The sequence below is a fragment of the Ogataea philodendri genome, assembly GCF_020536065.1.
Source record: "Ogataea philodendri strain CBS6075 chromosome Unknown scaffold5, whole genome shotgun sequence".
Lineage (NCBI taxonomy): Eukaryota > Fungi > Ascomycota > Pichiomycetes > Pichiales > Pichiaceae > Ogataea > Ogataea philodendri.
In genome coordinates this window covers 406,789-424,640 of record NW_025764134.1, presented here as the reverse complement: position 1 = coordinate 424,640, position 17,852 = coordinate 406,789, and the positions used below count along the sequence as shown (strand labels likewise).

At 48.3% G+C, this 17,852-nt stretch overlaps 17 protein-coding genes across 17 annotated transcripts; 10 read left to right on the top strand and 7 right to left on the bottom strand.

Moving 5' to 3' along the window:
- Positions 1–115: 115 nt before the first annotated feature.
- Positions 116–1,365, top strand: OGAPHI_006254 (uncharacterized protein; the record flags this gene model as incomplete). Its single annotated transcript, XM_046207522.1, has 2 exons — positions 116–589; positions 892–1,365. 2 exons carry the CDS (start codon positions 116–118, stop codon positions 1,363–1,365), a joined length of 948 nt encoding a protein of 315 aa, XP_046059177.1.
- On the bottom strand, positions 654–2,316 carry OGAPHI_006253 (uncharacterized protein; the record flags this gene model as incomplete). The annotated part of the gene is made up of 2 exons (XM_046207521.1): positions 654–2,144; positions 2,230–2,316. The coding sequence occupies 2 exons, from the start codon at positions 2,314–2,316 to the stop codon at positions 654–656; spliced, it is 1,578 nt and encodes a 525-aa protein (XP_046059176.1).
- Positions 2,317–2,392: 76 nt separating this feature from the next.
- Positions 2,393–5,614, bottom strand: OGAPHI_006250 (uncharacterized protein; the record flags this gene model as incomplete). The annotated part of the gene is made up of 1 exon (XM_046207518.1): positions 2,393–5,614. The coding sequence occupies one exon, from the start codon at positions 5,612–5,614 to the stop codon at positions 2,393–2,395; it is 3,222 nt and encodes a 1,073-aa protein (XP_046059173.1).
- Positions 2,883–3,656, top strand: OGAPHI_006252 (uncharacterized protein; the record flags this gene model as incomplete). The annotated part of the gene is made up of 1 exon (XM_046207520.1): positions 2,883–3,656. One exon carries the CDS (start codon positions 2,883–2,885, stop codon positions 3,654–3,656), a length of 774 nt encoding a protein of 257 aa, XP_046059175.1.
- OGAPHI_006251 (uncharacterized protein) lies at positions 3,789–5,150 on the top strand (the record flags this gene model as incomplete). Its single annotated transcript, XM_046207519.1, has 2 exons — positions 3,789–3,836; positions 4,656–5,150. The coding sequence occupies 2 exons, from the start codon at positions 3,789–3,791 to the stop codon at positions 5,148–5,150; spliced, it is 543 nt and encodes a 180-aa protein (XP_046059174.1).
- An 80-nt stretch (positions 5,615–5,694) lies between the features above and the next one.
- OGAPHI_006248 (uncharacterized protein) lies at positions 5,695–9,459 on the bottom strand (the record flags this gene model as incomplete). Its single annotated transcript, XM_046207516.1, has 1 exon — positions 5,695–9,459. One exon carries the CDS (start codon positions 9,457–9,459, stop codon positions 5,695–5,697), a length of 3,765 nt encoding a protein of 1,254 aa, XP_046059171.1.
- Positions 5,810–7,222, top strand: OGAPHI_006249 (uncharacterized protein; the record flags this gene model as incomplete). Its single annotated transcript, XM_046207517.1, has 3 exons — positions 5,810–5,973; positions 6,226–6,390; positions 6,955–7,222. The coding sequence occupies 3 exons, from the start codon at positions 5,810–5,812 to the stop codon at positions 7,220–7,222; spliced, it is 597 nt and encodes a 198-aa protein (XP_046059172.1).
- A 93-nt stretch (positions 9,460–9,552) lies between the features above and the next one.
- Positions 9,553–10,676, top strand: OGAPHI_006246 (uncharacterized protein; the record flags this gene model as incomplete). Its single annotated transcript, XM_046207513.1, has 2 exons — positions 9,553–9,614; positions 9,704–10,676. 2 exons carry the CDS (start codon positions 9,553–9,555, stop codon positions 10,674–10,676), a joined length of 1,035 nt encoding a protein of 344 aa, XP_046059169.1.
- OGAPHI_006247 (uncharacterized protein) lies at positions 9,573–10,667 on the bottom strand (the record flags this gene model as incomplete). Its single annotated transcript, XM_046207514.1, has 1 exon — positions 9,573–10,667. One exon carries the CDS (start codon positions 10,665–10,667, stop codon positions 9,573–9,575), a length of 1,095 nt encoding a protein of 364 aa, XP_046059170.1.
- Positions 10,677–10,877: 201 nt separating the features above from the next.
- On the bottom strand, positions 10,878–12,515 carry OGAPHI_006244 (uncharacterized protein; the record flags this gene model as incomplete). Its single annotated transcript, XM_046207511.1, has 1 exon — positions 10,878–12,515. The coding sequence occupies one exon, from the start codon at positions 12,513–12,515 to the stop codon at positions 10,878–10,880; it is 1,638 nt and encodes a 545-aa protein (XP_046059167.1).
- OGAPHI_006245 (uncharacterized protein) lies at positions 11,029–11,394 on the top strand (the record flags this gene model as incomplete). The annotated part of the gene is made up of 1 exon (XM_046207512.1): positions 11,029–11,394. The coding sequence occupies one exon, from the start codon at positions 11,029–11,031 to the stop codon at positions 11,392–11,394; it is 366 nt and encodes a 121-aa protein (XP_046059168.1).
- On the top strand, positions 12,304–12,528 carry OGAPHI_006243 (uncharacterized protein; the record flags this gene model as incomplete). The annotated part of the gene is made up of 1 exon (XM_046207510.1): positions 12,304–12,528. One exon carries the CDS (start codon positions 12,304–12,306, stop codon positions 12,526–12,528), a length of 225 nt encoding a protein of 74 aa, XP_046059166.1.
- A 75-nt stretch (positions 12,529–12,603) lies between these two features.
- On the top strand, positions 12,604–13,845 carry OGAPHI_006241 (uncharacterized protein; the record flags this gene model as incomplete). The annotated part of the gene is made up of 2 exons (XM_046207508.1): positions 12,604–12,788; positions 13,080–13,845. The coding sequence occupies 2 exons, from the start codon at positions 12,604–12,606 to the stop codon at positions 13,843–13,845; spliced, it is 951 nt and encodes a 316-aa protein (XP_046059164.1).
- OGAPHI_006242 (uncharacterized protein) lies at positions 13,033–13,821 on the bottom strand (the record flags this gene model as incomplete). The annotated part of the gene is made up of 1 exon (XM_046207509.1): positions 13,033–13,821. The coding sequence occupies one exon, from the start codon at positions 13,819–13,821 to the stop codon at positions 13,033–13,035; it is 789 nt and encodes a 262-aa protein (XP_046059165.1).
- A 607-nt stretch (positions 13,846–14,452) lies between the features above and the next one.
- On the top strand, positions 14,453–15,421 carry OGAPHI_006240 (uncharacterized protein; the record flags this gene model as incomplete). The annotated part of the gene is made up of 1 exon (XM_046207507.1): positions 14,453–15,421. One exon carries the CDS (start codon positions 14,453–14,455, stop codon positions 15,419–15,421), a length of 969 nt encoding a protein of 322 aa, XP_046059163.1.
- Positions 15,422–15,607: 186 nt separating this feature from the next.
- Positions 15,608–17,638, top strand: OGAPHI_006238 (uncharacterized protein; the record flags this gene model as incomplete). The annotated part of the gene is made up of 1 exon (XM_046207505.1): positions 15,608–17,638. The coding sequence occupies one exon, from the start codon at positions 15,608–15,610 to the stop codon at positions 17,636–17,638; it is 2,031 nt and encodes a 676-aa protein (XP_046059161.1).
- Positions 16,801–17,313, bottom strand: OGAPHI_006239 (uncharacterized protein; the record flags this gene model as incomplete). The annotated part of the gene is made up of 1 exon (XM_046207506.1): positions 16,801–17,313. One exon carries the CDS (start codon positions 17,311–17,313, stop codon positions 16,801–16,803), a length of 513 nt encoding a protein of 170 aa, XP_046059162.1.
- Positions 17,639–17,852: the final 214 nt, after the last annotated feature.

Sequence of the window (17,852 nt, the reverse complement as noted above, 5' to 3'; positions counted from 1 at the left end):
TAAAAATAAATTAATATATTCTTTTTTTTTCCCGTGTGATTGATTGATTTTTGGGAATTTTTTTCTGATTTATTTATTGCACTCATTCCACGCGAACGCATGAGCCGCTGATCAGATGCTTTCAGATACAAGTCGCTCGTCTGTGAAACTGCCGGTGCTAAGTTTGCCGCCGGATGTTCCGTCTCCGATCTCGTCGTTAGCATTGACTGGCAAACCGCATTATATTCTTCCCCCGCCAGTGACAAAGAACAAGAGGCCCGTGTCATCGAACCTGCTTCCGTACACGTTGTCGGCGTCTCCCGAGACGCGAGAGTCGTCGCCGAAGGAGTCGCAGGACTCGGGCGTGTCAACGACCCCGGAAACAGAGGTCACGGCACCGTCCGAAATCAAACGCGAGAAGCCAGAGACCGGCGGGGAAAAACGCAAACGTGGGCGGCCTCGCAAGTTCCCGGTGGCCACTGCTGACCCTCCCACAGAGAAGCGCAAAAGGGGGCGTCCCAAGCTTCCTCCGTTAGAAGAGAGAGAAAAGTCCAAGTACATCAAAAAGAAGAAGCCTGATCAAAAGGACCCCAAAAAGGAGGACAAACCAGTCCCCCGCGACGAGGCAATTAGCCAGCCGCTCGCTCAATAACACTACCGGTTCTGTTATCCCACTATAACTTTGCATACGATCCGACCAAAACGTTCACCACAACAACCTTTCCGCCCAGAACGTCCTCCACCCCTTTTTTCAGCACGGTGTCCAGCTCTCTGCATCTCTCCACAAAATATCCCCCTCCGCCCAATGACGCGCACACCTGGTCGTACCGGACGCCGTAGCTCAGCGAAGTGGGTGGCAGCGGCGTTTGTGTGTAGGGGAAGTACTTGAGTGGATCCTGTACTCCATTATAGATTCCAGAGTTGTTGAGCACCACAACCAAACATGGCAATCTTTCTCTCACCAACGTTTCGACCTCCATGGCAGAAAACCCAAACGCAGAGTCGCCTTGCACCGCAACCACCATCCTGTGTTTCTCCGCTGTCAGTCTCGCCGTCACCGCGTACGCCAGTCCAACGCCCATCGTGCCGTTGGTCCCTGCATCCAGTCTCTGTTTGGGCTCGCTCATCAACAGACTCTGTCTGGAGAGGTCCATTGTGCGGGCCCCTTCAGCAACTATAGTCGCCGTTGCCGGTACGTTGCGTTCCACAGCGGCCAACGCCTGGCTGTGGCTGGGCATCAGGTCGGGATTTTGCACGCTCTCGCGTTGCTGCAGCACCTTCTCTCTTTGTGAGACAACCTGTTTAAGCTCTGCCGGCAGGTTTGGGAACTTGTGGGCATTCAATTCGTCATCCAGGGCTCTGATTGTCGTTTCCACGTGGCCGTGAAGCGCCTGCGTCAGAAGCGTTGCACCGCGAGCTAGCTCTTGCGGGTCGGAGTCGATCTGGATTAATTTCACGTTTTTGTTGAATTTTGGAGCCTCTCCAAAATGCAGTATCCAGTTGAGCCGGGCACCAACCACCAAAACCACGTCTGCATGTTTTAAAGCATACGATCTTGCCGAAGAAATGTTGTATTCTGATTTGTCCTGGATGATTCCCTTTGCCATTGGCGTGGGCAGGAACGCGATCTCGTGCGTGTCCACAAATTGCCGCAGACTCTTCCAGGCACGGGCGGCGCCCTTGCCGACGACGAGCAGCGGGAATCTTGCGTTTTTGAGGAGCACCCCTGTTTTCTTGATTTTTGTTTTTTCAGGTGTTGTAAACGAAAAAGTTAAACTGTTGATGTTTTTGATCTTTGAAAGTAGCTCTGTCTTGCCAAGGATGATGTCTTCTGGCAGGTCGACATATGTGCAGCCGGGGACTCCTATTTGGGCGAGAACATAAGCCTGGGCCAGATAATCCACGGTTTGAGCAGGGTTCACCACTCTGTACGAGTGTTTGGTCCACCGATCCATCATGGCGACCTGGTCCAGTTCCTGGAACGCTCCTTTCTCGCGCGTGGCTAGACTACTGGACCCGGCAAGAACCAGCAACGGCCATTTGTTGGATGCAGCATTGTACGCTCCAGCAACACTGTTCACAATGCCAGGGCCGCCAACAACAAGCAGCACTCCAGGCTTGTGTGTCAGGTATCCGTAGATAGACGCTGCAAGGGACGCCTGTTGCTCGTTCCGGAAAGGAATAAATCTTATTCCCTCTTCCACCAAACACTCAGCAACCTTTGGTTAGGCGCAATCACAATCCACTTACTTCCACGACAGGGATACCAACGATCCCGAAAACATGCTCAACACCAAGTTCTTTCAAAGTAGCAGCTATAGCCTTGGCTCCGCTCATGTTTAAATGGTTTAAATCTTTTTCCCCAGATTATACCAGTTAGAGCAACTTTTTTTTTCTGGTAGCGTCTCCGTACTCAGTCGTTAACAATCATCTCCGACAGAATGCTATCGTCGTTGAAATCGATAAGCTGGTTTCTTCTGCTATAGTCGCGCATTTCTCGTTCCAGTCGGTCGAGCTTGTACTTGTCGTTGAACAGATTCACAACGCCAACCAGCGACGAGACAGATCGAGAGTGCCCTAGATTACCGGCTACCGCTCCTTTCAAAATACCTTCAAGCGGATTGTCAAGCTGGTTGAAATCTGGAGGCTGGATCTTGACAAAATACCGTGTGTAGAACTCCAATTCTTGCTCAGGAGTCATGTACCCGTCCTCGTCTGCGAACTGCGACTTGTATACTGGATCTTTTGGTTTGGCAGCAGACTGTCTGAACGAGGCCAGTTTCACCGGAGTCAATTTTGAAACGGACGATAATACGTGCTGGTAAACAGGCTCGGGTGTTTCTCTGACTGGTGACGACCGCACGTTCTTGATCTGAGTCCCCATCTTCGAGATATCCTCCTCGATGGAACACCCTTCTTTGAAATCGTTGTCCGATTCTTCCACCACTTCTTCCACCTGTTTCATCAGTCCCGGGTCTGTATCGTCGGTGAAACTATCAAGAGGAGGCGACTGGTCCGAGGACGACGTCCTGGCCTTGCCCGTATCGATCTTCATCGAACTGAAGTCGTCGTCTGAAAACTCGTCCAGATCAATCAGAATCGATTCCTTCGGTTGCTCGATCGGCTTATTGGGTTTTTGCGGCTCCTCGGGCTCCTCGCTCGCCAGCAGAATCGACTGCCCAATCGTGGACCCCATTGCGCTCGAGCTACGACGCGCGTTCTCCGAGGAACCGAAAAGGTCTCGTAGCTTGATCTCCTCGTCGTCGGACTCGCCCAGATCAGATAAGTCCTCCAGAAGTTTCCGTTTCTTGGCCTCTGGTTCTGGATCCGACGCCGTGGTCTTGCGAACAAGCTTACTAGCGGATCTGAAGCCGGTCTCCACACCTTCAGGCATGAAGAATGTCTTGATCGAGGGCTGTTTCTCGTCTGGCGTGTCGGTGGACTTCTTGCTGGTTTTCGCCTTGGATTTAGCCTTGTTTCCACGAGTACTCAACTGCGTAGCCAGACGCAAAAACTTGTCGCTATCGTCTGTTTCCTGGATAATCTCCTCGTTCTCCTTTGGAATCTCAATTAGCTTGCGTTCCGGCTTTGGATCACAGCCCTTGGGAATGATACGGTCAGATTTGTGGAACCGGATGTTATTCCCCGTTTGCAAATGGTTCTGGATCCAGCTGTAGTTGTCCATCGCCTTATCAAACTTCTCGCGCTCGTTGCTCGATAACAATAGAACAATCTTTCCGTCTCGCTTTCTTCCTGTTCTTCCCATCCGCTGAATGTTCTTGATCGGAGAGGAGGTCGAGTCGTAGCAAATGATCATATCAACTTCGCCAATATCCAGTCCTTCCTCACCGATCGAGGTTGCAACCAGAATATTGTACGTGCCCTTCTTGAACTCGGCAATCAGCTCTTTTTGAACCTTCTGTGTCATTCCACGCAGTTGTGCATCTTCTGAGCTGCCCACTCTGTCTGTGGGCCGTAATTTCAGCTCTGATTTGACCTTGGTTTCTTTCTTTGGCTCTGGCTCTTTTTTCTGGCCACGCTTCTTGGGCCCGTTCTTCTTCACAAACGAGTCAGAGTCAAACTTCTCCTTCTCTTTGGCCTGTCCAATGAAAATATGCGGTCTGAATGGTTCTTTTGGCCCGTTCGGGTTTTTGCGACGAAGCGTCGTGTTTGCAGACTCGAGACACTTGACAAGATCCAGCGCGCTCTCTCGAAGTTCCGTGAACACAATCACCTTGGAGTCGGACTTCTGTCGCTCCTCAAAAAAACTCTCCAGCTCTTCCACCATGTATCGCATCTTGGTGTGCGAGAACACACCTCTAATGGTTTCTCCTCTGGACGCTTTCGTCTCGTCCTCAGTGATCATCTTGTACACCCTGTTTTTCAGCTCCTTGATCCTGGCATGGTAGTAGAACCCAGCCGCAATCTTGTTGGTGGACTTCTTGTTGTCGTACTTGGTTGTGAACTCGGTGAACTTGTCCAAAAAGTAAGAATAGAACGTGTGGATTCCATAGACCATCAATCTTCGCAGAAACTGGCCAACCGTCCCCAAAAGTTGCAATTGGAAATAATAGGTCCACTTGATTCCTTCTGATAACGTTGGATTCTTGATAACTTTCTGCGACTTCTCCATTGCTTGGAAATGGTTGATTTTCGCTGGATCTGTAATGTCGTAGATTCCACTAGCATTGGCCTTTCGTAAGACAGGCAAAATGGCGTCTGAGATCAGGTCCACGATATATGCAATCTCGTCGGTGATCTCACAATCTAATTTCAAAATATCCCGGCCTTTGATGTACTTCTCTGTATCTGGACTATCCTCTGTTCTGACCTCGATCCTGGAAATCAACAGGTTATTGACAATCACCTGGATAGACTCAGTGTCAGAACCTGGAGTGGCCGAAAGCCCCAGAACACGGAAACTCGTATTGTATTTCTTCAAAAAGCTCACCACGGCACTGTATGCGTATGCTCCCTTAGATCTATGGGCCTCGTCAACCACCAGGAGCACGATATCTTTAGGATTCAAGGTCCCGCTTTTCAGATCGTTCTCCACCACCTGCGGAGTGGTGAAGAACACCCTTTTGGCCTTCCAGATCTCTGCACGATTGCGTCTTGTTTTATCCAGCAAGATCGCCGTTTGGTCGCTTGGGATCCCCGTAATACCGTAACAGGCCTTGATCTGCTGTGCAACCAACGGTCTTGTTGGCGCCATAAAAATAACCTTGGCGTCTCTGGTCCATCTAAAGAAATTCAGCATCACCGTCGACGCAATGAACGTCTTTCCCAAACCGGTGGGAAGAACACACAACACGTTCTGGTATAACGCCTGTTTGACGATTTCAAACTGGTATTCTCTTAATTCCAAATTGGTTGGGTAAATGTACGTTTCGAGCTGGCTGTAGTTCAATGGATGATGTGTGGGCCCAAATCGAACGTTGGTCTCACGGATCTCCTCGTACATCGTGGTCTGGTCGCCATGTTGGAACATCACCACATTACCATCAAGCGTTCTTTGTCCGATCTTGCGCACCTCGGAGAACCTGTTGATGGCTGTGTTGGTATTCTGAATTGGGCGTACTTCATTGAGTAAGACAATATCTCCATCGTCGCTAAAATCGTCGTCAGACGACATGTCTGTCTACTTGTCTTGTACTGCTAACGCGTTTGCAATGTGATTTTTTTGTATTTGACTTGCACAGCCTTGATCTTTATTTAAAGGTACTCCTTGCTGAAGTTGTAGTTGATGACGATCTTGTCGACCGGGTTCGAGAGCGTGTCGTAGTACTCCTTGAGAACCTGGTTCAGTTTCGAGAAGTTCACGTTGTAGATGATGCTGAGCGAATTCAGACAGTTGTTGAACAGCTCTTTCTCCATATCCTTGGCAATGGAGCTACTCACCTCACTTTCCTCGTCGCTGGTCATCTTACCAGTGATCTGGCTCGACAGCTCCGTCGCAATCTCCTTGATCGACACCTTCAGCTTGGACGCCTCGTACCGGCTCAGTAGTTTGCTCATGTTGGCAGTGGAGTACGCGTTGGTGCGCGACGGGTTGGTGTGAGACTTCACAAGACCGTCGATTCCTTCCAGAGCAGACATCAGCTCGCCAATCGAGGTGGTTCTCGCGTATGTATCGCAGAAATCGTTGAGCTCCTTGGATTTCAGCTCTTCGATGTTTGTCTTGATTGATTGAGGCAGTGTGGCCAGCTGTTTCATCTCTCCGCTTAACCAGTTGTAGTTCAACAGCAACGAAAGATGGTTGCCGGCCCCGTCTCCGGTGGACGAGATAGTCTGTGTCAGATCCAAACGCGACGATTCCAGTGTCGTGCTTCTCACAAGAGCCTGGTCAATGTGGCTAGTCAATTGGGCATTCTTGTTCAAGCTTGAGTTGATAGCAGACCACAGTCTTTCGTAGTCCTGCACAAGCTGTGTGTGGACAGAGTAGTCAGCAATGTTAGTCACACCATTCAGCTCCAGACTCTCATCGATCCGTCTCACAAACTCAGGGAAGGCCTTTACAAACTTGTAGACCTTTAATGCTGCAGGCTCCTCCTCGATAATGTGCAGTTGACTGTCAAGATGTCTAGTCCAGATCAACGATAACTTGGACTCGGTACGTGTCAGCATGTTGACAACGTACTCCTGACTGGTCGAGGAGAGCTCGTGTGCTAGTTTCTGTGTAAATAGAGCTGTGATTGGATATTGGAGCATGTCTTGCTTGATGGTGTTCATGAGGAACTTCAGCAACCCATTCTCTGAATTTCCGACTATCATATGCATGACATTAAAGATCTGGTCGCTGACATCGCGATCGGCTTCCATTGGCGAAGTTGTAGGTTCGGTGAACTCCTGAACGCGAGACGCAAGCGGTTTCTTGGTCAAGTTGGAGAAATTATACTCTTCAGACGATGACAGAGAGAAGAATTGGATCACGAAACGCTGATGTAAAATCAACGAGTCGAAAAAGAGTCTCAGCACTTCGAGCAACAGCGATCCACGGGTATCTTTCTCGGCAGGTTCTGGAGATGTCAATATTGTTGTCTGGGACGAAGCCCCAAACCCTAACTCTTCCAAAATCTTCATGTTGGAAGTTGGCTTCCTAGAACCGGCAGACGACTTCGGTCTCTTTGATCTGTGTGTGATCAGATCTTTTGGCTCGTTTGCAAACGAAAACTTAACATGTTTCACTGACTGCTGCTCGGAATTGAACTTCTCTGTCAGCACAGTAACCAAGTTGACATAGAATTGCGCAAAAGCGTTCTGGTGGCTGGCCAAGATCTCCTTGTAATCACTTGGAGACACTTGCTTAACAAAGGCAATCAACCCTTGCAATGTCATCAATTCTGAGAGTTTTCTTTCCATCGAAGGTCTGATCGACTCCAGTGTCTTGTCTGTTTGGAGCTTTGAGTTCAAGCTGGTAACCGACGCTGCAAACAGCTGGTCAACATATTTCTTCAAGTTATTGATGAACAGCTGAGTAGCCTTCTCGTACTTGGACTTCTTCTCCTCCAAAGCTCTCATTTGACCCATTTCTTCATCGTCAGAGTCATCTCCTCTGATCTTGGTCAGCGCAGCGTACAAGCTGGTCAAAACTGTTTCCAGAGCACCGTTTTGCTGGCCAGTAGATATGCGTTCGTTCAACAAAAGACTGAGTTCTCTGTCAGAAATATCAACAGAATGCAAAATATCATCCAGCTCTTTCTTCAGCAGCTTTTTGTTTGTTGCCTCAACTTGTATTCCATGACCTTGTTTCTCGATATGGTCAACCTCGTCTTGGAAAGAAGCTAACTGGACGCCATAGAACGACAGGATTGGATCAATTGTCTCACATTCGCGTAATGACTTGCTGATAGCTTGACTCACTGAAGACGTGGAGTCGACAACGTCAGTAAGGGAATCGATCCTTTGGAACTGAATTCTCTCAAGTTCCTTCAGCAGCTTCTTCTGCAGAGATTTGGAATCGTCCAATTTCGGATCCCATCCGATCTCATCAAGAAGTTCGCTCAAATCTCCAGTCTTTCGATCTCCAGATCCATTGGTACTAAACGCTCTGGACCTGGCGTGAGGACGTAACAGCTCTATCGTGGTATCACGTTCTTGATCATCTTCTGAGTCACTAAATTCAGGAACAAATTTCTCCACATTCGAGACGTTGTATGGCACAGGCGAGGAAACCTTACTCGAATCAATGACAATTTCGGGTTTCTCAGGAATCGACGGACTTGGTCCGAAATTTAGTGGTGCTGTTTCGGGCTCCCTGTCCGCATAGTCGTCAAACACCGCATCATACTCATCATCATCCTGTGTGTAGTCCTCAACCTCCTGCATAGATCTATGGTGTCCAACGAACTCAATGGATCTTGCAGATATGGTTCCTGTGTTGCTATTCAGGGTACGCAGAGCCTCGGTCTGTTCTGCTTCTCTCCTTTCTTGTTCCAACCGTTCCTGTTCTCTGGCTTTGTCTTCGGCTTCTCTTTGAAGTTGCAGCTCTCTCTCTTGACGTGCTGCTTCCTGTCGTTGTCGTTCTCGCTTTTCTGCCTCTTGTCGTTCTTTCTCGCGAATTGCAGCCTGCTGTCGCTCGTACTCGCGTCTCTGGAGCTCCCTGGCTTCCAGTTCTTTCCGTTCTCTTTCTTTCCTCTCTCTTTCCTTGGCCTCGCGCTCTCTGGTTTGCCTTTCTTTGAGCTCTCGGTCTCTGCGTTCCTGGTCTCTATCAACCCCCTTCAGGGCGGAAGCTGCACGTTGAACTTCGCGCGAGCGAGGATCACTTTTATCAAGCATCGTAGGCGCCGAAGACGGAGGTCCGAAAGACTTAGAAGGCGAACTATGTGTTGTAGGTGTCGTGGCAGACGTAGCAGTGCGGATTCCACTGGACCCAGACCCGTTGCTCTCTGCTGTGGCAGACCGCGACGGAGCCTGAGGACCATACTTCTGGAGCAACGGCCCGAGATGGAAATATTCCACGGAACAGTTAACCAATTGAGGAAGTTTCTTACCCCTTGTATAGCGAATGTAGTGCTCGAGTACAGAGGTGATCCACACCCTGCGTTCTTTCGGAGATCCTGTTTCCCAGAAGTAGTTCTTGGTCATCTCAAAGATGAAACCAGTAGGGATCACCGGGTCTAGCTCGATTTTGGTGAGTTCCTCGAAATCCCATGTTCTTCCGATCTGAACACTTGTATCTGGGTTTTCTCGTGCCTTGTGGAGACGAATCCGTCCAGACGATCTCACAGACAGGATCAGAATACGGTCCTTCTTGTTTCTGGCAGGACTGTTGTCAGGAGGACGAACAGATTGGGACTTGGAGTCTTCAATAACACGAACATGAGCCAGGTATCTTTCTGAACGATGGCCAGATTGATCCACCTCTCTGAACAGATACTTGTTGATTCTCGAGATGTCTAATTCATATTGACGAGCAAGATCAATTGACGAATGAGAGGACGTCTTTTGATGTCCCTTCACTGGCGGTGCCCTACTCATTGACAAAGAAGTTTTGCTAAGGGTCTGTTATTATTTATTTTTGTTCTGGGAAAACGTTACTCTATTAAAACCACACACCCGTACACGGCAAACATGAAATTCTATATGCTACTCTACTCAAAGTCGAACACGAGCTTACCCTTGAACGAGCCGGAGTAGAACTTGTCGAGAGCTTTCTTGTAGTCCTTAGGCTTGAAGACGGAGTCGATAGGGATCTTGAGCTTGTTCGAAGCGCTCAAGTCAGCCACAGCCTTGATGAAGTCTCCACCGTCAGAAATGGAAGCAGAGATGAACTCGTACTTGGAAAATGGCAGACGGGAAGCCACCAACTCTCTCATGATTCCCTTGGTTGGCAAATTGCTTGCAACAGTGACGGTCCTGTAGTCCATGGTGGTGGAACCGAAAACTTGGACATATTTTCCACCTTCCTTTCTGGTCTTCAAGACATCCTTCAGACGGCCCATGAAAACAGGATCTCTGCAACTGTCGAAAATGAGGTCGAACTTGCCGTTCTTCTTGACAAACTCGGTGATTTCCTTGTACTCGTGCTCAGCACCCTTCGTGTAGTCGACGATGACGTCGGCTCCGTACTCCTTAGCCTTTGCAGCAGACTTAGGAGAGCAGGTGGCCAGAACGGTCTTAGCTCCCAGATACTTGGCAATCTCAACACCATAAGTACCAACAGAGGTACCGGCACCAAAAACAATCACGTTGGCGCCCTTCACGTTATGGTTCTTCGTAATCAACTCGTAAGCGGTACCAAAGGCAATCGGAAGAGCAGCAGCCTCTTGGTAAGACAAGTTGTCTGGAATCTTTCCAATCTTGTCCTCTTTAGTAACATCGAGAACCAAGTAGTCGGAAAAGGCACCATTTGGACCAAATGGTTTCAAAAGGTCACCGTAGACCCTATCTCCCTCTTTGTAGTCCTTAACCTCAGAACCGGTCTGAAGAACCTCACCAGCATAGTCGCTACCGAATCCCTTGAGGACATCCTTCTTGAGCCAGGTTGGGGTCAACTGGTACAAAATCACATCCACAGGGTTCAAAGAAGAAGCCTTGGTTTTGATCAGAATTTGAGTAGGGCCCAAAAACGAGGTTTCAGAGTATCCCTTGAGTTCGACCTCTCTGAACTCCAAAGGAGAAGTGTAATTGTAGTAGCTCAGCTTGTGAACAGTAAGCTTGTTGTTAACGATAGGAGAAGCAGACATGATGGATAATCTAAATTGATGCGGAAAGTTATTGCGATTTTATATGATTTTTGTCGTGCGTCAAAAAATAACGGTCGGACGTAATATAGGCTGTATTCGGATTTCTTACTGAACACCGTCTTAGTAAACGTGAAATTCTCGGACTTTAACAATTGAGGTTTGTATTTTCTAGAAGAAAAAGCAAAAAAAGGAAGAACCCTGATGACGTTATCACAAATTTGACGTTTCTTCCCCTGCAGCGTCATCACCATCTTGCTGTTTTTCCTTCTCTTCTCGTAGTTGCTCCACTTCCGCTTCCTTCCGGATAGCCTCGCGCTGCTTCTCGTCGGTGACTATGTAGAGACCCGCTGCTTCATCAGTCATGTCTATCTCGAGACCAGAGTTTAGGATCTTGTCAAAGTCCTTGTGCTTGATCTCCCATCCTAGCCGCTTGCCCGTTAGCCAGGTGATCGCCTGGTCGCAATATCCCAAGATATCGATGTCAAACTCGGCATGGTTGATTGGATCTTTATTGATCAGGATCTGTGGCACAGAGTTTGGAACAAGATTCACAATCTCACTCACAGGAGCAACTTTCAGCGACGTTCCAATGCAGATCAGCAAATCACACTTGTCGATGTCGGTCTTGATTGTGCTATGGAACAATTCGGGCAGATCTTCTCCAAAAAATGTGATATCTGGCTTCATCACCCCAAAAGAATTGGCATACTCGTATCGACGCGAATAGGTGCCTTCTTCCTCCATCTTGTCAACCTTGGCCAACAGCACTTTCCGCTCCGGCTGACAGAACGGACAGTACGCGATTTCCTGTCGACGAAGGTGTCCAAACAGCGTTTCTCCAGGAACTTTGTATTTGCAGGTGATGCAGCTGGCCGTAGCAAAAGAACCGTGACACTGCACAAGCTTTTCCTTAAGTACGCCCGCATTGGCCTCCAAATTGTCGATGTTCTGTGTGTAGTTGCGGAGAAGCTTGTTTTTGTCTTGGAGCAGCTTGATGAACCCGTGTAGCGGCGTAAAAGCAAGATCGGGTGGCAGGATCATGTGAGCGATGGAGTAGAACACCTCCGGCGACCTTTTGAAAACGTCCAGGCTAAACACGTCCTGAGGATCCTCTAGTCCCAGATGTTTCATGCGAGAATAGAAACCTTGCGACGAACGGAAGTCTGGGATACCCAACGAGGTGGAAATACCAGCTCCAGTGAGTACCAGGACGTTTTCAGCCTTTTCGAGCGCCTCCACCAGATGTTCTATTTTGTGGAAGCTTGGGAGTCGTGTGCGCATCTTCAGAACCCTGTTCATGGCTTTCTGGAGGAACAGAATGCATTTTTGCATAAATTCGTCGATCTGATGCTCGTTCTTGAAAAATCTATTATGGTATCTGGGGGTGTAGCCTAGCATATTGGTCACATAGAGGATGTCGTCTGGACTTGGGTCAACAGGGATGGTCTTCTCCAGGAACTCAACAAATCCGCGCGTTTTCAAGAAGTTTCGAACGTACGAACACACGTTCTTTGTGATCTTGATATCTTTAAGGGGTGGGATAGGATCCTGATCAAAGTAGTCTAGTTTGTCGAAAGAGATCTCCGGCAGATCCGAGTCCTCAAACTGAAACTCTTTCAAAGCCAGTTCGTCGTACATGAAGTCGTCCAGGTCAGATTCGTCCTCCGACTCCGAGCTAGAGTTGGACGAGACGTTTGTCTCCGTTAGTTTGGCGATTTTGGAGCGCTCATCGATCGCCAGTTGGTCGGAATCCTCTGATTCTGTTGGACTTCTGCTCCGTTTCAGACTCGGCTCGCCGGTGACAAGCGGAACAGGAAGATCGCTGCCGTTGGAAGCTGAAAGCGACATGTTTGTTATTTAAAACAAAAATATTAGATGTGCCGGGTAAAGTTTTTCTTGATTTTTTTCCTTGAATATTTTTCACCATTAATTCATCATGAGACCAAAGCATACTCCAAGTATCCCGCCTCTTCCGCGTTTGAGAGTCCGCACGGCCGACAAGAAGGGTCCTGGTGCCGGAAAGTGCGCTGTGGTCATGTCACAGATGCTTAACTGCTGGGCTGCCAACGGAGAAGGAGCTGCCGTTTGCAAAGAGCTCGAGAACCAGCTCAGAGATTGCATGTACACCAAGAAGAAGCCGACCGTGAAATCGAACTCGATGATCAACTTCCACGCATCGCGTCTGTTGCCAAAGATCCATCGCAAGGCCGATGATTAGTCCGGCTGACTAGATCACTATATCTCCTTTCCGCTGTATATACAAAGGTTTACGTATCGATTGCGTAGAGCGCAGAAATCTTATCATAACAGGTCATATATTCATTTCAGTCGTATAAAGTATTAGGAATTAAAAGAACAGAACCGTTCAGACCAATGGAATCTTGTCTGGTTCGGGCTCGTTCCAAGCACCAGGCATTCTAAGCCATTTGGTTTCAGGAACCGGTGCGTACGAGTTTGCGGCGCTGGACAGGCCATCATAGACTCCGTAGAATGCGCACATGGAAGTCAGGAAACAGAAAACTCCAGATGCAACCTTACAGCCCTCGTGCTCGCCAAATGTAGCAATGGTATAAAGCAACATGAAGAACCACTTGCAGAATGTCAGAACAAACAGCGGAATGGTACTCTTGAACGTTGCCGTGAACAAGAAGAAATCAAACACCGTCCATGCAGACAGGTAGATTCCCAAAGCATTATCGTAATCGCTGGTGTTGGCATAATAATCCTCAACACCCATGACGTCGGTGACAATAGCACCGAAAGAAGTGAAGAAAGCTCCGTAGCAAAGCAGCAGAACGGATCCAAACAGGTTGTTATCAACGATAGCCCAGATACCGGTGATGATCTGGACCAAACCCGAAGCAAAGAAGAAGCTACCAGAAAGAATAGCCGGGTTGGTGACAGAATTGGCTTGACACAGAATCAAACCGAGGGAGAACAGTGTGATACCGGAAAGAGCCAATCCGGCGGCACAAGATGTTGGGTAAGGTCTCCATTGGTCAGACTTCTTGTAGTAGCTGACTCTCAGCAGACCAGTTCTTGGCGGATACACCACGTACTGGGGGCCAGTGGAAACTGGAGCAATGGCGCGGGCCTTCTCGTCGTGAGGCTCGTTGTGAACTGCTGTTTCGCTGTTGGATATGATTTCAGACATTGGAATTCGTTGGTGATTGATTGATGGGGGAAAAGTGGTAACGGGGGGGGCCTTATATAGTGTTGGCAAGGCCGAAACGGTTTTCATGGGGTGGGGCGGTGCGGCTCTGAAGACGTGTGGCCTGCGTCAATTTAACGTTGTGAGGTGATACTTCGGAAGTGTACGGCCTGTTGTCACGTCATGTTTAGATAGGTTATCTGTGTTCCAGTACTGGTAATGGGGGGCTATTTGTTCGGAACTGGACGGTTATTGTTTCTACGAGTTTCTATTCAGTTCGCATGCAGGTCAGTTTACCGCCTTCGTGACCAGGGTAGATGTCTGTGAAGCTTTTGTGAGGTGTTTTATGACAAATTATGCATACAATTTATGGATAGAACGGCTGATTGGTAAAGCCAGGCAATGGGGTGACTATTTGATCCCGAAAATTCCATCAAGGTACATGATAGGAGTGTGAGGTTTGAGGGGGTTAGGAGGGGAAATTCGATGACTAGATGAGTAATGGCACTACATAGAGCTAAGTTGAACTTCTATTGAGCCAAAGTTTCAACCAAATTGTCCAAATGGCCAGGTCCCTAAAATTCCGGGGTCCTGATGATTTTTAATGGTTTTTTCCAGTAAAAAATTTCTTCAAATGCACAAAGCTCGATTTCTACGTTACTACTCAAAATTGGGCCAGAGCGTTGCGGAGGCAGCGAAGCCGGGAGTTATTGATTCCGTCACCAATAATGAATCATATAAAAGTTTCTTTGAAGACTTCTCCAAGTCGGTTATGTCGCAGAACAAGCTGTCTTCAATCAGCGAACAGAAGACGTTTGGTAAGGTTTTCGACTACCTCATGAAGAAAACGAAGCCAGTTGGTGTTGCAGAGACTTTGAAAGAGTTTTCGAACATTAATGACCAGCAGGCAAAGAATCCGGTGGGCAAGAAGTTTGTGGATCCAAGACCTTACTCTTTCAACTTGGAAGCATACAAAACGAAACTGGAGTATAAAAAGACTCTGCTCGAGAGTTTACAACCGACTCTCACATACATCGACGAAAACGTGCAGACAAACGAAGAAATGATCGCATTTATTAAAGACACAGTTATTGACAGGTTTGCACAGAACCGCTCGTCAAAGCCGGGAGTGCCTCCCGATCGGAACGAGTTTTTCGTCTCTATTAAAGCCGAATGCGAAAAGTCGCCCCAAAGTCCACCCATCAACATGAAAACTCTGCCCGTGTTGCTGGAATACTGTCTAAACTCGCTGACTTACGATTTCAGCAGCTTTGACGATACTCTGCTGATTCTGGACTACATCAGAGAACACAAGTCGATCTTTGTGTACGAGTTCGGGCTCAACATCGACGTTTACAACTCCATCCTTGTTCAAGTGTGGAAACAATCAGAAAACCTGCAACTAATCAGCAGACTGGTGGACGAAATCAGCAAAAACGCTATCCAGCCCGATCTGCTCACATACAAGATTCTCGCGGAAATATACCTCCGGTGTATGAATGTGGACGACGAGTCCGTGGCAAGGTACTACCTTCTCTGGGGAAACGGGACCGATCTCCACCGCATCAAGAACTTCTTGAACAACATCAAGTCCGTCATGTAAATACAACACCCTTGCACCGATTATAGACCCTAAATAATTTCTTGAAACGCGTTTTATTTTCAAATATCTAATCAACACAGCTCTAGTTGCCGCGCCTATCTCTGCCATATCGAGTTTGTGATTTGGCTACGTGTTGTGTGAAACGATAGATAGCAGGGGTGAGCGCAAGACCTAATTTTCTGGACCATGATTTTGACTCCTGGCGACTTTTCCAATGCGTTCGAGGAGATCAAAACCATGTCCTTGACCCATTCAACGTGCAAGTTGGTTGTGTTCGTGTCGTGTTTGAATGTTGATTCTATTTGTGCGGGCAAGATTCTGTGTATGATGCTGAAACGACATCTGATCGTGTTTCAGTTGATCCCTGTTGTTGGATACAATGACTTGAAGACCAAGTATATTAAGCTAGACGAAGGAATATCGAACGTGCTGTTGGTTGGGTGTGGCTCAATGGTTGATTTGGAGAGTTTCCTTGATATAGACGTGTCGCAACACGTCGAGCAGGTCAACAGCACCGGTGCTCCAATCACCCCAGACTCGTCAACAACAGAGCCCCAAATCCGGCTAACCAGAAGAATCTACGTGTTTGACGGCCACCGGCCGTGGAATCTCGATAATCTGTTTGGTTCGCACATGATTGTGTGTTTTGACGACGGCACCGCTGAGCGAGAGCTGGAACCGCAGAGAGTTTCGTACGAGGCTCTGGTTGCAATGGAGCAAGAACAGGGCGAGGACGAGGAGGAAGAACAGGAAGAATTCGACGATTTGGCCAGCGGGTCTGAGGACGAGATGTTCACGCGCAAACGCAAAAGCGAGGACGCTGTTCCGGCCAGAAAACGCGTTCTCCTTGAACACGAAAAAACCATCGAGGATTACTACAATCAGGGAACAACCGTTTCCATGTCGGCCGCTATCCAGGTGTACTCGCTGGTCTCCACCTTGGGCGAGTCGAGCGTGGACTATCTGTGGTTATCGATCGTGGGGACCAGTTCTTTGAGTTCTAACTACACAAATGCGTACGAGTCGCTAGTTCCGCTGCTCAAAGACGAGCTCAACAGAATACAACAATCGGACGATATTTCCTCGACTGCAGAGTCGAGCTTCGACGACAACAGAGGAAAGAAGGCAGATAACACCGCGTTGAAAGTCGACAAGGATTACAGCCTGTTTCTGCTTCGACATTGGAACCTGTACAACTCGTTTTTCTACTCCAATTACGTGAACTCAAAGTTGCAGCTGTACACGAGCAACGGGAAACGGCGACTTAACACCATGTTTGCCAGAATGGGAATATCGCTTGCTGCTGCCAACCAGAACTGGCACTATTTGGACATCAATCTAAAGAAGAAACTGCATACCATTTTCCGCAAGAACCTGGCTCAGTTTGGGCTCACAGACGTTATCAGGGACGGGTTTGTGCGCAACTTTGGGTTCCATGGGTCTGTTTCTGCGTGTGATTTTGTGGAAGCCGTGACGGCACTATTGGAATACGATGGAGAGTTGGTCAGCGACCAGGCCCCAAAAACACGGCCGGCTACGCCAGAGCAAGAGGAGGACGAGAAAGATATACGCACATTGATCAAAAGACGAGAGTCACAGTTTGTGGCCAATTTCTGGAGAGCGTACGACGCGATGGACGATTTCGATCTGATTTCCAAGGGACTGAAAATAGCCAAACTCCAACAGCAGTTCATCTTTGATAAAGGGTTTGAGATCTTCCAAAAGAAGATGATCAAGAACCTGCGAATTTTCAGACTCGTGGTTCTGAAAGACAACTTTGCAACTAATAATACCGTTTCGGACCATTCGTTGGTTCCAGACTCCAGCAACTCGGACTCGATCGAAATTAGAACGTTCAGCAACAACGCCAAGCTTTTCCAGAACCCGCTCATACTCACCAAGCTCGGCAACTGGATCCTCGAGTCGTGTGCAGAGCTGGACAAGTCCGTGCTACCTTTGGTGATTGCTTCCCTTGACGTTGACACAGGGACTTATCTGGTTTGCGGACTGCCGCCAAAGTACCCCAACATGAAGGGAGTCGAAGAAGCGGCCGAGAAGATCACCGTGTTGAACACTTTTTCGCTGGCTTTCCAGGAAATAGCAAATAGCACCGGTGCCAAGGCGCGGATCGACAGCTTCGAGAGCTCCATGATCGAGATCAGAAAAGATGATCTGCCCATGTTTTTAGAAAGACTCAGTCTTAGTGGACTTGTCTAGGCATTTAATGAATCGGCATAACTTATTTAACCTGGCATTGACGTGTATTTGCACAGCCCAGACGCTTTTATTTACTTATTTATTTATCTTTTATATGGGCTCTCCCTCTAAACCAGTGATAACCACGTTCACTCCAACACGACACTTGGATCAGCGTCGCGTGCGGCGCGCCGCCACGTCTCCCCCACGGAAGCGTGCTGGTCCGGCACCTATT